Source organism: Lemur catta, chromosome 25 (genome assembly GCF_020740605.2).
Source record: "Lemur catta isolate mLemCat1 chromosome 25, mLemCat1.pri, whole genome shotgun sequence".
NCBI classification, from domain to species: domain Eukaryota; kingdom Metazoa; phylum Chordata; class Mammalia; order Primates; family Lemuridae; genus Lemur; species Lemur catta.
Genome location: NC_059152.1, coordinates 3,426,549 through 3,441,167, shown reverse-complemented (window position 1 = coordinate 3,441,167; position 14,619 = coordinate 3,426,549). Strand labels below are relative to the sequence as shown.

The following is a 14,619-nucleotide window of genomic DNA, read 5'->3' as shown; positions in this document are numbered from 1 at the left end:
ACAAAACCCACATATTTATTACATGATTCCATTTAGATACAATGTCGTTAACAGGCAAATCTAGAGAAAGAACAGACTCCAGGCTGCCTAGGGATTGGGGGTCTGGGGGTGCTGGGGTGTGACTACTAATGGGTATGGGGTCTCTTTGAGGATGAGGAAGATGTTCTAAAATTGATGGCTGAGATGGTTGCAGAACTCTGCAAATACACCAAAAGCCCTTGAGTTACACACTTTCTAAATGGGTGAATTGTATGTCATATGAATTACATCTCAAACTGTCAAAAAAAAGAAAAGAAGATACATAACCTAGCATGAAGATACACTGAAAGTGAAACATGGTCTCAGCAGCTATGCGTGTGAGTAGCCAGCTGGCCTGGCACCAACTTGTTTATCTTCTGCAAACCTACCGAAAATGTTCCTCTGGGGAACTTTCTAGACCAAAAAATTGGTGACGGAGTAATCAACAAATATTGCCCAGACTACCAAAGTAGAAAGCTTAGAGAGAATAGATTTTCCTGGCAACACACAGCCACTGATGCGATTTATAATTCACCAGAGTGGCACAAGCTTGGTGAAGATTCATGAAAATCTCATAACCAGAAGAGATAGATCTCTCTTTCTTTCTTCTTCTCTCCAAATGTCACCCTTTATCCCACCATGCCTGTACTGAGTTTCAGAACTGGCATTTAGAGCCAGGATGCAGATTCCTGGTGGGTGGTCTCTTAGCATCCCCCCTGCCCAACTCCCCTCGTTACATCACAAGTGCTGGCCTGGTCTCTCCCACCACAACCAGCAGCATCAGCCACCTCATCCAAGTTCCATGGGCCTCTTAACCAAATGAGCTAATCCCAAGTAAACAGCACTTGAACTTCTGAAGTCCGGTTCCCTACATTTGTGTGAATGACACACTCCTCACTATTTTAGCAGGGGCCTACCCTCAGTTACTGTTTCCCTATAATGACAGTTCTCTCTTATTGGGGCCAATAAATGATGGTCCTTCACAGCAGAGGTACACAAAAGATCCCAAATGATGAACTGGCTAAAACATGGCTGCTCTGTGGACGGCGATGGAACGCCGGTCATGACACACACGTGGCAAGCCATCTTTCCTCATCTTCACCAGTGGAAGGAGCTAGCGCTTGGCCAAGACATCTCATGAGTGCTGTGGGTCCCCTGAGACCCCCTGACGATGGCTATTTTGGGGCAAAGCATGTGCCTGAGTAGCTTTCTTTCTCATTTGTTATTCTGTCGCAGCAGGGGCCAACTGCCCTTCCAACTTTGTCCCAGAAGAGCCATTAACAACGTGATGTTTCCATCCCCGAGAAGCACGACTGCCACACGGATCACTCCTCCTGCATCCCTCAAGTGAAGGTGGCCAACATATGGACCAAGTCCGACAGAGCACCGTTTCATTTGGTTGAAGTCGTTTTCAATGTTTTCCAGTGACTGAAGGGTCAAGTCTGGAGCAGGGACTTGTATTAATAAAGCCCCTGTGAGGGAAGCTGCTGAAATGATGCTTTAACCCATCCCTGATCAGAGAACAGAAAACATTGCCCAGCAAGCTCTGTGGCCAAACCACCTTCAGACTGGCCCTCGGTAAAATGGTGCTGATTGTGGAGATGGTCAAGGATTTTCAGTGCACCCACGTGTGTGTGTGTGTGTGTGTGTGTGTGTGTGTGTGTGTGTGCGCGCGCGCGCGCGCAAGAGGAGACTCTTGGCTCACAATTTGGAAGTTCTGAATTGGAAACCTGCCACACGTGGCCTAAACCAACGGTCGAAGAGTGAAGTTTGTTTCTTCTCCCAATGACAGACGTCAGTTTCCTAAAGCTCCAGTTTCCCAAATTTTCTTGGAAGAGGAAGGGAATGTCATTTGCCAGCTTTGTCTACCCTCTATGCTTTTCGGGCTTACCTGCTAACGAATGGGCAGGTCTGGTGCATTCTTACCACGTTCAGTCCAAAAGGATCTGTCTGTCTCATCTGACCTAATGCCAGGCTCAAGAACTAGTGAAGAAATTCGGCTTCACTCTTCAGGGCTTGTTTACACAGGGAGCACCTCTGGGTTCAGATACTGTCCATAAAACATTCCAGTGTTGCAATTTCTTCTCCAACTTCACAGCTACGATCCAGAAGGCCTTTTGGCTGAGAATTTACCCTAAATCAAATGGACAGGCAGGAAACAGTATGGAGCGCTCTTTCCTAAAGTGTGTTCCGTGGAACTCCAGGGTTCCGTGGGCAGTTACGTTTGGGAAAATGTCTTCTGCCCCATCTTATGTCTAGGATTCTAAGACATCATCAATTGTAAGCTCCCCATTGATTTAAAAGCAGTTTGGGGGGAACAGGAGTTGGGGAAAAACAACAGACTACACATACATAGTTTTGTTTTTAACTAAATGGTAAAAGCCCACATTTACCTGCATGAGTACTTATGACTTTCTTCTTCAGGATCTCAGCTGTGGTTTGTATCTAATCATTCTTTGCCTTCACAATCTAGCGGTTTACTGAGTCATTTTTGACCATTAGAGGTTACATTAAATATCACAGTGACAAGTTGCTTTTCATAAACTTTTCATGCTCTTGATCTCTTTTGTACCTTCAGGATAGACAACATAATTTCAAATCCTATAAAGGAACAGTCAAGTTTCATGTGCCTTTTCTTTTTGATAAGCTTATAGTTTCCTATTTTCAATTGAATAACATGTGACTGGAAGGATCAACTGTACTGAGTGTCAGCTGGAAGCTCTTGACAGATTCTTGGAGATGCAGTGACAGTTCTTCATAATGGAAGAGTCGGCATTCCAAGAACTGTCACACCCTTCTCCCCACACTGAAGCTTCCATGATCCATTCATTGAGATTTGGCAATCTTTGTTGCCTTTAATTACCACCTAGAGTGTGACAAAAAAAAAAAACTTGCCTTTATAATGCTTATTCATAATAATATTTAAAATACACATTTTGTTTTGGAATAATTTTAGATGTACAGAAAACTTACAAAGGTAGCACAGATTGTTCTCATATACCCCTTGCCCGATTCCCAAAAAGAACATTGGTCAAAACTAAAAACCAATGTTGGTATATTACTATTAATTAACCCCCCACCCCCAATTTTACTTGGATTTCATCAGTGTTTCTACCAACGCATTCTTTCTGTTCTGGAATCCACTTTGGGGACAACACTGAGTTCAGCTGTCATGTGTCCCCAGACTCCTCTGGTGTGTGGCAGTTTCCTTGACAGTCTTGAAGAGCCCTGGCCAAGTATCTCGTACCCCGCATCCCACTCTGGGTTTCTCTTTCTCTCTTGTTTTTCTCAAGACTTAACAGAGATGATGGGTTTTTGTGGAAAAAAAAAAAAAAAATGCACCTAAGGCCAAGCATGGTGGCTCACACCTGTAATCCTAGCACTTTGGGAGGCTGAGGTGGGAGGACTGCTCGAGGCCAGGAGTTCAAGGCCAGCCTGGTCGACATAGCCAGACCCCATCTCAACAAAAAAAATTTTAAAAATAGCCGAGCATGGTGGTGTGTGCCTGTACTAAGACATACTTTAAGAGATAATGAAAGGATCAGTGGGTGTTAAAATTCGACTTCAGTGGGCTCCCTATTTTGAGAACTCACCTGAAGTACCATCAAATGAACAAGCATCTACAAGGGCTAAGTCCCTGCGTCTTTCGCAGGTGGGGACCACCTGGGCACACTGAATCTTCCGCAGACCAGGGCTGGGAGGAGTGGGGGAGTCGGCGAGGCGCCGGGTGCTCTCAGACTCCCACCTGCACGAGTCCTGCACCCACCTGCCTCCCTTGGCTCACTCTGCCCCCAGCCCTGCCCCCACATCAATTCTCAGATTCACTTTCATTTTAAAAACATGAAGGTGCAAAAAGACATGCACTTTATTTTATAAAAAATCGCACTGTAAAGGCTCTAGGACACGCCGCGGTAGCCTTCTCTAACCTACTATTTCCCAAATTAATGTGATCACAGAGCCCCTTTTTCACTTACGAGCCGTTTCTTCCCCTAAACTTATCAACACTCTCTGGAGACACGAGAGCGGGGAGAGGGCCCGGGACAGGGGCCGGCCTGCATCTGCCCGACCGAGGGTGAGTGTCATACAGGAATGCTCTTCAGAGACACCGACACCCTCGGTCACGATTCTGGTGCATTTAAATGGATTTCTTTGACCTCTTACGCACCCCTGGGAACACACTTCTGTGAGCTGTGGCTGGACATGTGACAGTCCTATGGGTGTGGCTGACCCTTGTCACCACACTGGGGGGTAAAAGCGGTCTAGACGGGCAGGCAAGCACTCAAACACGGACTCCCCCCGTCCCCGAAGTCACAGCAAAGTTGGTCGCTGTGTCACTGTGAACGGGGACGGCTGCAGCCCCGCCTCCCACTCCCCTTTCTGTCCTTTAACCTCCAGGACTCATACACGGCTCTAACAGAATGGCCTTCTGTCCTCTGACACAGGGTCTTAATGTCCTCTGAGGAGCACTGCACTGGCAGGCTAGTGAGCTGAACATTTAGGAACCAAATTACAGCAGACAGCCTAACCAACCTCATGTCACAGTTTTCAGTGGCCACAATGGAGCAATCTTCCTGCTCAGAAGCCCAGGACAACACGCTGATTAATCGCCATTCAGCCCGTAAGTGGGAGATCAAAAAGGGAGACCCCACCGTCGATCAGACCCAGGCTCCACCTTGGCTATTGACAAGGTCTTCTAGGACGTGGGGTTCTATTTTTTTCTGCCTACAGGACGGTGGCAGTCAGTGGGTAGCATGAACACACAAGTGCACACGGCCACCCGTCACATGAACAACTCACATAGGGAGTGTCTTGAGGGAAAAAAATCCCACATTATCAGAACACGGGCCTTTTCAATTACATGACAAGGTGAGTTTAGCAATAAATGAGGGCAGCTGTTCATTTCGTTTTTTACAAATCTGTCATCTTTTACCAAAAGAAGAGTGGCATGGCAGAAAATCCACGAGACCTGAAATTGGACAGAATAAGGCCCAAATCCTGGTTCCTGGGGCAAGTTGCTTAACCTCTCTGAGCTTCGGTTTTCTCATCAGTAAGATGGGAAGGATACTACCTACTCGATAAGGGTAGTTTAAGGCTCAAATGAGATAATTTGCCTAAAGTTTTTTAGCCAGTGCCTGGCACAGAAAAAATAATCAACAGATGTGGAATTCCCTTTCACTGCAAGCTTCCTTTTCACTATAGATTGTCTCACGGTTGGTATCAGATGGCGTGGTCTGAACTCTGCACAAGCTCGGTACTTTAACACCCCAGCCCTGGGAAGGCATCGAGAACAATCTAGATCCATCTTAAATGTGGGAAGGAAGGAAGGGGAGAGAAAAAACAACCTAGAGGAGCAGGAGACCTTTCTAAGTTTGTCTCTGGACTGAATGGCATCCTCAGGAAACAGCTCAGCACCCTGGACCAAGTCCTCCTGAGCCACGCAGAGTCTGCCCAGGGGCCAAGGTGTCTCATCCTCTCTTGACATGACCTCGATGGTCCTTCTCTTTTCTTCTGTCCCCTTTCTGCCCACGTGGCTTGTTAGCGTGTACACTGCCTACGGGCAGGAATGACGAGGGCAGCTAGAACTTGCTTTGCTAGTCCTGCCCAGTCTGCTCGGAGAGAGGGTTTGAGAAGCAACAAAGGCTCCTTTCTGCCAGAACCGAGAGTCCCCAACTCCTGCCAAACATTTGCCATTCTGCAGGGTGTGACCCGCATAAGGAGTCTTTCAAGCCACTGGGAAAAATACCCTTTGGCAAAAACAAATCCTGGCCAATTTGGTTAGTTTTAAATACTTCTGTGGCCAGAGGAGAAGGGTAACAGATTGGGCTAGATATATAAAGAGAAACAGATTTAAGAGAATGAGACCGAGTGAAGCCAAAGATACGACACAGTCTAGGACAGCCTGGCTTGAGTCAAATCGAAGCCGATTTCAAACGAGGCTGAAACCTACATCCCTGATGCTCCACTGTCACAGCCACTGGGCTTTCCACCCTCTGCCTGGTGCAGAACGGACCGAGCTCACACGGCAGCACTCGGGGACGGCTGGGAGGAGCATACTTCCTCTTGCAGGACATCTCGAGAGCGAAGTCTGTGTTTTATGGAGGTTAATTCCAGGCTCAAACAAAGGCCACCTAAGGTGCCAATGCTCTGAGTCAGTCGGGCGTTGCATGTCCCCGCTGCTGCTGAGCACCTCGCCACGTGCGTGCTCTGATCAGCCACCGTCCCAAACACTGCGAGCCGCTGACAGATGGAAGCTGGCCCCGCTTGTGGCGTGCATTCTTCAGTGCTCATACCTGCTCTTATAAGGAAATGAACTCCGAGAGCCCTCCCTCCCCCACTGGGGACGGGCACTGTGCTCACAGCAACGTCCTGACTTGCACCCAGGGATGGCTCCGGTGCCTCATTTTTGCCTTTATGTCACCAGTGTTGCTGAAACCTTGACAAAGCAAAGCCACAAGGCCCAGCATGGCCTGAAAAGGGCTCTGGGAATTCAGCTGTAAATGTACACCTTTGCTGCTAATTTGTCAAGTAACTGGGGCATCAGACAGGGCCGAGTGATGAGGCTTTTTTTTCGGGGGGGGGGGGGAATCTTTCAAATTACTTACAATGTAATCATTTAATATTTTAATATTTAATTACCTATAATATGGGATAGTCACTGACCAATCAGAAGAGATGCCAGCCAGAGCAATGAGGCAGGGTTCCAGAAGTCCCCTGCAGTATAAAGCAACCAACTTTTTTTGGTTCTTGGATGGTAGGAAAGTCCTGGGAGGGAAGCCTGAGGGGCTGGGGAGAAGGTGCTCCCACGCTCAAGTGAGCCATACTCAGCTCCACGTCCAGGGAATACTCTTCCTGGGGGTGGGGGGGTGAGGGCCAAGGGCACGGGCACAAAGAAAAGCAGCAAAGAAAAAAGGAAGCCCCTGTAACCTCTGCATTTTTGATCATCCCACCTTGATACCCAGGAGAGTTGAGCCCTCGTGAATTGCTACTGGATCAATGACTTCAGGATAAAGAAGTCCTGGAAGTCAATTTCCACGTTAGCTCAGGGGCTGGCAGGCCTTTGGAAACTCAGCCCCTGAGACCCCCGGGGAGCCCTGTTCTATCCCCACAGAATTCAGTCCAGTCCTCCAATAGACTGCGACTGTCTCCCTCCAGGCACGGCCAGCCCAGATTCCAACTCGAAACACATGCACCTGTGTCTGGGGAAAGGCAAGCCCGAAATACACGTCATCCAAAACCTGAATGGAGGGCCAGTTAATTTTCCAAGAAGAAAGTCAGTACCAGTGGAACCTGCGATTCACCTCTGCAGGGCAGACATGGACTGCCCACCTGGGAGCATCACCACATTACCTGGCGGTTGCAAATATGATCTCTGCTTTTCAATTCCCCTTAGATCCTGCATTTTATTTTAAGACCGTGAAATGACACAAGATTAAAAGTCTCATTCGGAAACAGAAGTGGAAAGGAAGATTCAGTATTTCTCTTGTTTAGAGAAAGTACTCTCCAGGGTGTTTCATAACTAGAATTGCGATGTGTCGGTGGGAGACGGAGGATTGTCCGGGCTTCCCCTCGCTTGGCTCATGCTGGACAGGGGGACACAGCCTGCCATCTTGGGGGGCACAGACACCTTCCCAACCAAGCAAATCCGCGTTCAGGCTATGAAAACATTTTTGTAAAAATCATAATCAAAATAAAATAAATGAACCCGAGGCCCGAGTTTGAACCTTGGCAAGTCACATAACTCTCAACCTCAGCCCCCTACTATAGAGGATGAGACAGGCTAACCTCTTCCTCGCCACGGCTGTGCGGATTATATGGACGGGCAAGTTGCCGGGTCCACAGTAGGTGCTTAATAAATAGCAGCAATTACTTTCCAGCGTAAGAGAGTCGAAAGGTAGAGGAGAGTTCTTAAAGCCCTTTCACCTATCCTTCTAGAAAGACGGTGCGAACAAATAGCTCACAGACGCTTTTATGATCGTTGACCCTGATTTATCCTCCCCTGGGAGGATGTTACGGTGATATCTCCCATTACGACTGAGAGCAGATTTGTTCCTCTTTGATACTGAAGGGCAGAGTTAGTATGATTAGTGTCCTTCGAGTAGCAAGAGCAGTTTCTACCGTGCATATTACTCTTTGCAGAGCAGGGTGCTGTCTCTCCTTCCCCCTCCCTGCTCAAGAGCTGCAGCCAACTCTACACTCCTCTTGCTGCTACTCCAGTTTCCTAGCACCTGGCTGGGCCACTTCCCTCGACTATGTCTAACAATAAGGATATTATATGTTTTTCCATTCAGCATCTCACATGAGCTCAAAAGCTTTATATTAACTAGCCCGGAGGATATTTTCGTTGCTTAAAATAACTTGGCAACCTCAAAAACTGGAAACTATAATTTTGAGGGTCATTTACACTCCATTTTTCATTTCTTTCAAGGACCTCTTGCTGTTCGTGACAAACGCGATCGCCATCCTCTGTAAGTGATCATATTTAAGAGGTTTGACAAATCAGTTTTATCTGTGCAATTTAATTGAAGGTCCATTCATTTATCATTAGGGCATTTCTGAAAACTCAGTCTGAAATTCACTCAAAATACACAAGATAAATAGCATGTACGCGTGCTGGTCAAATTTTTAAAAGTCACACAAGTGTGTACTTCATGTAAAATTAAAATGGATTTTTAATTCTTTTTGAGTCTTGCGAAGTTAGATCCATCATTTCCCGTTTCTCAGGCCTGCCTGATTTTCTGCTGGCTCGCTACAGGGGAAATGGGATTTTTTTTTTTCCTCCTTTCTCTTCCAAGGGGTGAGAAGAGGAAAAGAGATAGCAGCTTTGTAGCTGCAGGGGCAGCCAAGCAAGAGATTGATTCAGCAGGAGAAATTCAATGCATCCCAAAAGATTCCCTAAATTTTATATCCTGCTGCTTAGGGTACAATTTGTTGTAATAAGAAACTGAAGATTTTCTGTCGGGAAAGTCAAAGTGCTCAGTGACGGCTTGTGAAAGTTAAAAAAAAAAAACAAAAGTGAACTATAATGGGATAATGTTTTTATTCCAGAAATGCTTTGATAAATAGGAAAACTAAAGACAATTTCTCAGAGCATATACATTGCTCGTGAACACAGAAAAGGAAATGCTTTCCTATGCAGGTGACCTAGCCCCGGGACGGAGTGTGGCTTCCACCCTGCCACCCAGCGTAGCTGTTCCTGCTGGGAGCTAGGCAAACGCAACAGAGCAAAAGCACTTCTTGTGGCCTGGCCTGGCCTGGCTCCATGGCTCAAGGGCAAGCAAGGCAGGTTGGCAATGGATGGGGTTGGTCCATGGCTGTGGGATTTTGAGGTACAGGGAAATTGGTGACCTCGTCCAGGGAGGGATGGGCAGCAAAAGACGGTCTGCAACATAGACAGTGAGCAGAGAGAACACACACGAGCCAGAATGAAAGCTCTCCAAGGAGGAGAACAAAGGACAGAAAAACAAAGGGATTCTGAAGACAGATCCTGGCATCAGCACCTGAACCGTTAGAGTTCAGGAAAAAGAAGCCTTTTATGACCTGCGAGCATCGGTGGACTAGGAGAAAGGTACAGGTAGGAACTTCTGTTTTCCTTGGATGCCCTACCTACCAAGGGGGACACAGGGCTGGGGACCCTCCAGGATGGAGAAAAACTTTCACTAGGGGAGTTATCCAAAGGGGTGAGGCAGATCCTAGTGGCTCTGCTCGTGGTCTGAACCTGCCCAGCAGACCAAGTGCTAGAGTGAGTCACGTTGTCATGGAGAATCCAGCATCTCCCCGCTGCACACAGTCCTTGCAAGCTTAGTGCTGAGGGAGGGGCTTGAAGAATCAGAAGGCGCAGGATTTGGTGAGGGACAAACACAGGAAAGCGGTGTTGGAAGGATGTTGTACATTCTGCTTTAAAATAAAGGCTTGAAGACTCTTAATTACTTTGAAGGGGCTCGGGGGGCAGGGATGCTCCAGCTTCCAGCAGAGGTCAGCAATGTGCACGGATGAGAATCTGAGTGGCACAGCACTGTCGCTTAGGGGATTTCCCCAGAACCCAGTGTTGACCGGCACGCTCCTAACCAGACCCTGGGCTTCTGTTTGCTCAGGTGCTTCCCAGAGTAAGTGCATGTGAACGTGGAGGGCCCTTAGCAACGCCTTTCCAAACACACGACAGGGAGGTGGCCAACGCCAGCATCCGGGTGGCTGAGGGGTCCACAGAGACGGAACCCCACGTTTCTTAGCCAAACGAGGTGGACAGAGGGGGTGTGGATGTGGGGAAGGGGGTTCCATTCAGAGGTGTCACCACCACGAGGACAGCAGCATTTCTGTACAATGGTAACCGTATCACACGGATAAGCCACGGGCACAGGGGATGACTCCAGGCATGGGGATCCCGGATCCTGGTCTAGTTCTTGGTCTGAGTTCAAGTTCAACATAATGGAAAACTTAATTTTAAAACAATTTGTATTCAATTTGGTTTTGTATTTTTCTGTTTTTACATTTGTAGCATACACTGGTAATATTACAGGCTGAGTCAACTTTCATGAGCCAGTCTAGGGATCTTGCCATAATCTGTAACAATCTTTCGTAGGAAAATGCATTCCAAGTCCTACACTACAAACCAGTTAAGTCGCTTTTGGAATCTGACCCATCTGATGGTTAAGATTTGACTGACTTAAACTTGTTAATAAAATTTATGAAATACCTTTAAGTTATTTTCATTCTGCTTAATGTTTATCATGCTAAGGGACAGATGACTATGGGTATATTAATATAAGCACAGATGGACACACAAATACTCTCAGAAGATATAATATTAGCTAATACTAAAGATTACATATTTTGTTTATGTGAATTATTTCCAACTTGCTTTATGAAACATAAAGAACCTAATACTGAGTTGGATCATATAAACAGAGTAAAATCTATTGGGTAAAAATGACAGAGTAGCAAGAAGGGAGCTCAGGGCAGTGATTTGGATAAAAATGGAATAGGGACGCTTTCTCCTGTGAGGTCAGCAATTAAAATTTAGCCAAGGACAGGAGTGACAAAATCATCACCGGAGACGTGACCTCAATCGAGCTGTTGTGCGCAGTATATTAACATTGTAAAACTGCTACAGCAGATGGCAATCCGGTCACCTCTTGGTAACTCATGCCTCGCTAACTGCCCGCGTCCTTGGCTAAAGGTGAGCAAAAGCCCCCCCAGCCCCACCCAACAGCACCGCAGGGAGCCCGAGCAGGGAGTGGGGGTGGGGGCTGCCAGCACACGGGGCAGATTCCCTCAAGTGCACACGACGGATGAAAACCACCAACATCTGTTCCCAGATTCCGAGAGGGCTTGTGGGGCATCTGACCCATTTGAACATGTTCCTTATTTTCACTTTTGCCTGCGCTGAAGGGAAAAAAGGCAACGTGTGACAGTGTCTACCCCTCCCATATCCTCCCAACTTTCTGGATTATTTATAGCCTTTTCCTCAACTACAACTTTGAAAGCAAATGGTTCGGATCTCACTCATCTGAAGTCGATCAGTGCAGACTGGATTTGCTTAAAACACAGAGCAACACAAAGCGACCCCTTCACGTCGTGCTCCAGGGAAGAGAAACCGAGGGAGGCTTGGAAATGTGTCACCCGGTGCAAGAACAGAGGACACATTCAGAGAGAGACTGTGACCTGCCAAACACCACAAAAACATAACCAAACGTGATCGTGGAGCGTATTCTGGTGGGCCCGGCTTCAGTCACAAGAAAGGCCTCTTTGTCCGACTCCAGTTTAAGGCAGCCCAACTGCCGGTTAATTATGGGGTGAGTTAGTGCCTCGGAGGAGCCTTGGTAGGTGTGGGGAGAAGAGGATTCAAAAATAACACGCAGAAAGGGCGTCCTTGAAGGGGTGTGGCCTTGTTTCTAGAAGCACGAGACCAGCTGAAAGCGTCTGTGCTTCCCAGTGGCCTGTGTAGCCCCCTGATGTCGAGAGGTGGGGGGACAGGGGAGGAAGAGACGGTGCAGCAGCAGCCGGAGTGGGGGCCAGAGGCTGCTGCCATGAGCCTCGAGGAAGGAGGATCTTTTCGGGCTGCACCTCCTGGCCGGGGTCCACCCGCTCGCCCCGCAGCCGTGGTTTGGCTGCTGAGCACAAGCCCCGAGCCCCGGAGTTCAGAGAGGTGACGCCAACCGCCCCGGCCCGCCCACCTCCCGTTGCAACACCAAGGCTCGGAGAACGAAGCCTCATCTGTCTGCCATGCGTATTTTCTAAGAACCCACAAGACGCCTCACACCGAACAGACACTCATTGCTCATGGGAAAGTCGGCAGTCTCGGCCCTCAAGGCGATCTCTTGTAAGTTTGACTGAAGTTGACTCACGAGTCTGGATTCCAAAGCTGTTCACCCTCAAGGCAGTGGAAGAAACCACCTACCGAAGTCCTGAAAACCCCTTCAGGGTGATGCCGGTGCCACTGGCTGGCCTGGGGACCTCTGCCAGGCACCTGGCCGGTGGAGCCTTGGCCACCTTCAGGCTCCTGTCAGCCTGCACCAAGCTCCTGGCCCAGATCTGGCTTCCCGGCCAAGCGCCATATATATCCTAGACCCTGGATTCACTCCTGTTCTTGTCACATTGATCCCGGTACTTCCCCTCCCCGTTGTCTCCTGAGGCTCTTCCTCAAGTGAGAACAGGAAGTCCCCTGAGCTCTGTCCCCACCCGATTCTGTTGCCTACTGACCCCTGTTGTGCAGGTCGGTCCTGGATTCTCCCTCTGCTTAGACCCTTTGAGCTGCAGAGCTGGGAAGTTTAATGTCTTCCCAGAATGGAGTCCCTGCTCTCCAGGGACTTCCTCTCTCTGCCACCTCCCCAGGTCCCATGTACTTTCACGGCATCTTCCCAGCAGTGACCTTGTTCTGCGGAAAAGACTGGGCTACTCCAACCTCACACTATGGTACGTACGCCTCTGAGCCCTTTCCCTTGGACTGATCTCAGTCTCACCTTCTAGACTTACGTTCTTAGCTCACTGCAAATCAGGGCCTGGCACCCCCCAGAGCCAAACATCCAGTACTTGACTTCAATAATACCCACCCTCTCAAAGTCTAAGAACACCTAGGAGCAAAACACCCACGGGTTGAGCGGAGTGGAGGCCAGCCAAGAATCAATCACTGACAGCTGCTTCACTGCCCCAGCACCCTGTTCTCCCGCTTGGGTCACAGGTGGTTAGGAAGGCAAATGATTCCAGTAGAAGGATAAAGCCTGACAAATGCCAGGGCTCGTCATCACTGTCAGCCAGCCCGAGGGCCCCACACCAGCCGTCCTGTCTCAGAGCAGCAGGGGCTAATGACACAGGCTCCCAAGCGAGTCTGAGCCCCGTGCCCCTCTCCAGCCCCCACTGGCACCCTGTGCTTGCCTTTGTCGTTGCGAGCATCGCACTGGATTGTACTCACCTGCCCCGCATCAAGACAGTGTCTAATTACTCTCTGTATACCCACAGTGCCTGGCACACGGGAGGAACGTTACAAATGACGAATGCATGCGTAAGTGAATGAGCGAAGCAATAGATAAAGCAAGGTTTGGTTTCGCGCATCGGTGAGAGCAGACGGGAACACTCCACATAGGGTAGTGATCGGGATGACGGCACCACATCGGGCCTGTGCCCGAAGCGAAGACGTTCTAGGCTTCACGTTACCCTGCGGCTGGGACTTGCCTGTAGGGCTCCATGGTCCGCGTCCCGTAGAACAAGGCCTCCTCCAGCAGGCCGAGGTGGATGCAGGCGTCCATGGCGCAGTCGAGCACCTTCAGCTGGTAGATGTTGATATCGGGGAGCCGCTCCGAGTTGCTGCTGATGATCGCTTGGCACAGGGCCAGAACCTGCTCCCACTCTGTTATTAACCTCCGTTAAGGATTCACTGTCCTCGTCGAGAAAAAAACAGAAGTAAAATGAGATTCCCCGAAAGGCCCAAGAGCCCCCAGGCGCAGGAGGGAAAGAAGTGCCCGCTATTTTGCACAGATGAGCCGCCCGAAAACACACCCGAGAAACAAAACCGTGTAAGTGGCACCTCCGTGATGTAAATTCTGTTTACATCAACAAACCGTCTTCTAACCAAGCCCGAGCTTTGGGGGATTAAAATTCCCCAAGAACCCTTTTCTCCACACTCCCGTAGATCTTTAAAATCTGGTCATGAAACGAATGCAGCTGTTTTTGACACTAAAGATTAAGTTAGTTCAGCTTATTTATTCCGTTAGCTTCTGTTTAAAAAGTGATGTGAAATTAAAGCAGCTTTCGAGAGATTCCTTTTTCAAGAGGAGGAGCCTGTCACATGTTTGTTTCTGTGTCGCTTGCGTCTGGAGCAGACAGGAAACCAAAAACACACCCAACCCTCCGGCACACACGAGGGGGGGCGATTTGGAGAAATTCATCTGCACCAGATCCCAAGCCTACACTTAACCAAGGTACAGTCGAGGCATTCTTATTTTACACACAAAGGTGATCATATTAAGAACGTAGCTTATGCACACAAGCTTTCATAGGCTGGAATCCCAGTAGGGAAAAAAGTGTGGAGATTTCGGATACAGCAGAAATAGCATAGCCTTCGACCGCAGATAAAGCCAGTCTCCAAGCTAAAGTCCGTCACCTGTCAGA

The 14,619-nt window shown here is 48.6% G+C and overlaps 1 protein-coding gene across 11 annotated transcripts in view; it reads right to left on the bottom strand.

Annotated features, from left to right (window-relative positions):
- The window catches only part of SMYD3 (SET and MYND domain containing 3), a 358,877-nt gene that overhangs the window by 35,339 nt on the left and 308,919 nt on the right, over positions 1–14,619 (bottom strand). For 10 of the 11 annotated variants that reach the window (XM_045537179.1, XM_045537181.1, XM_045537182.1 and 7 more), the window contains one exon: positions 13,684–13,858. In XM_045537179.1, the coding sequence (XP_045393135.1) occupies positions 13,684–13,858 (175 nt within the window). Of the gene's footprint in view, positions 1–13,683; positions 13,869–14,619 lie in introns of all 11 variants that reach the window. The other variant, XM_045537180.1, reaches the window with a different exon arrangement.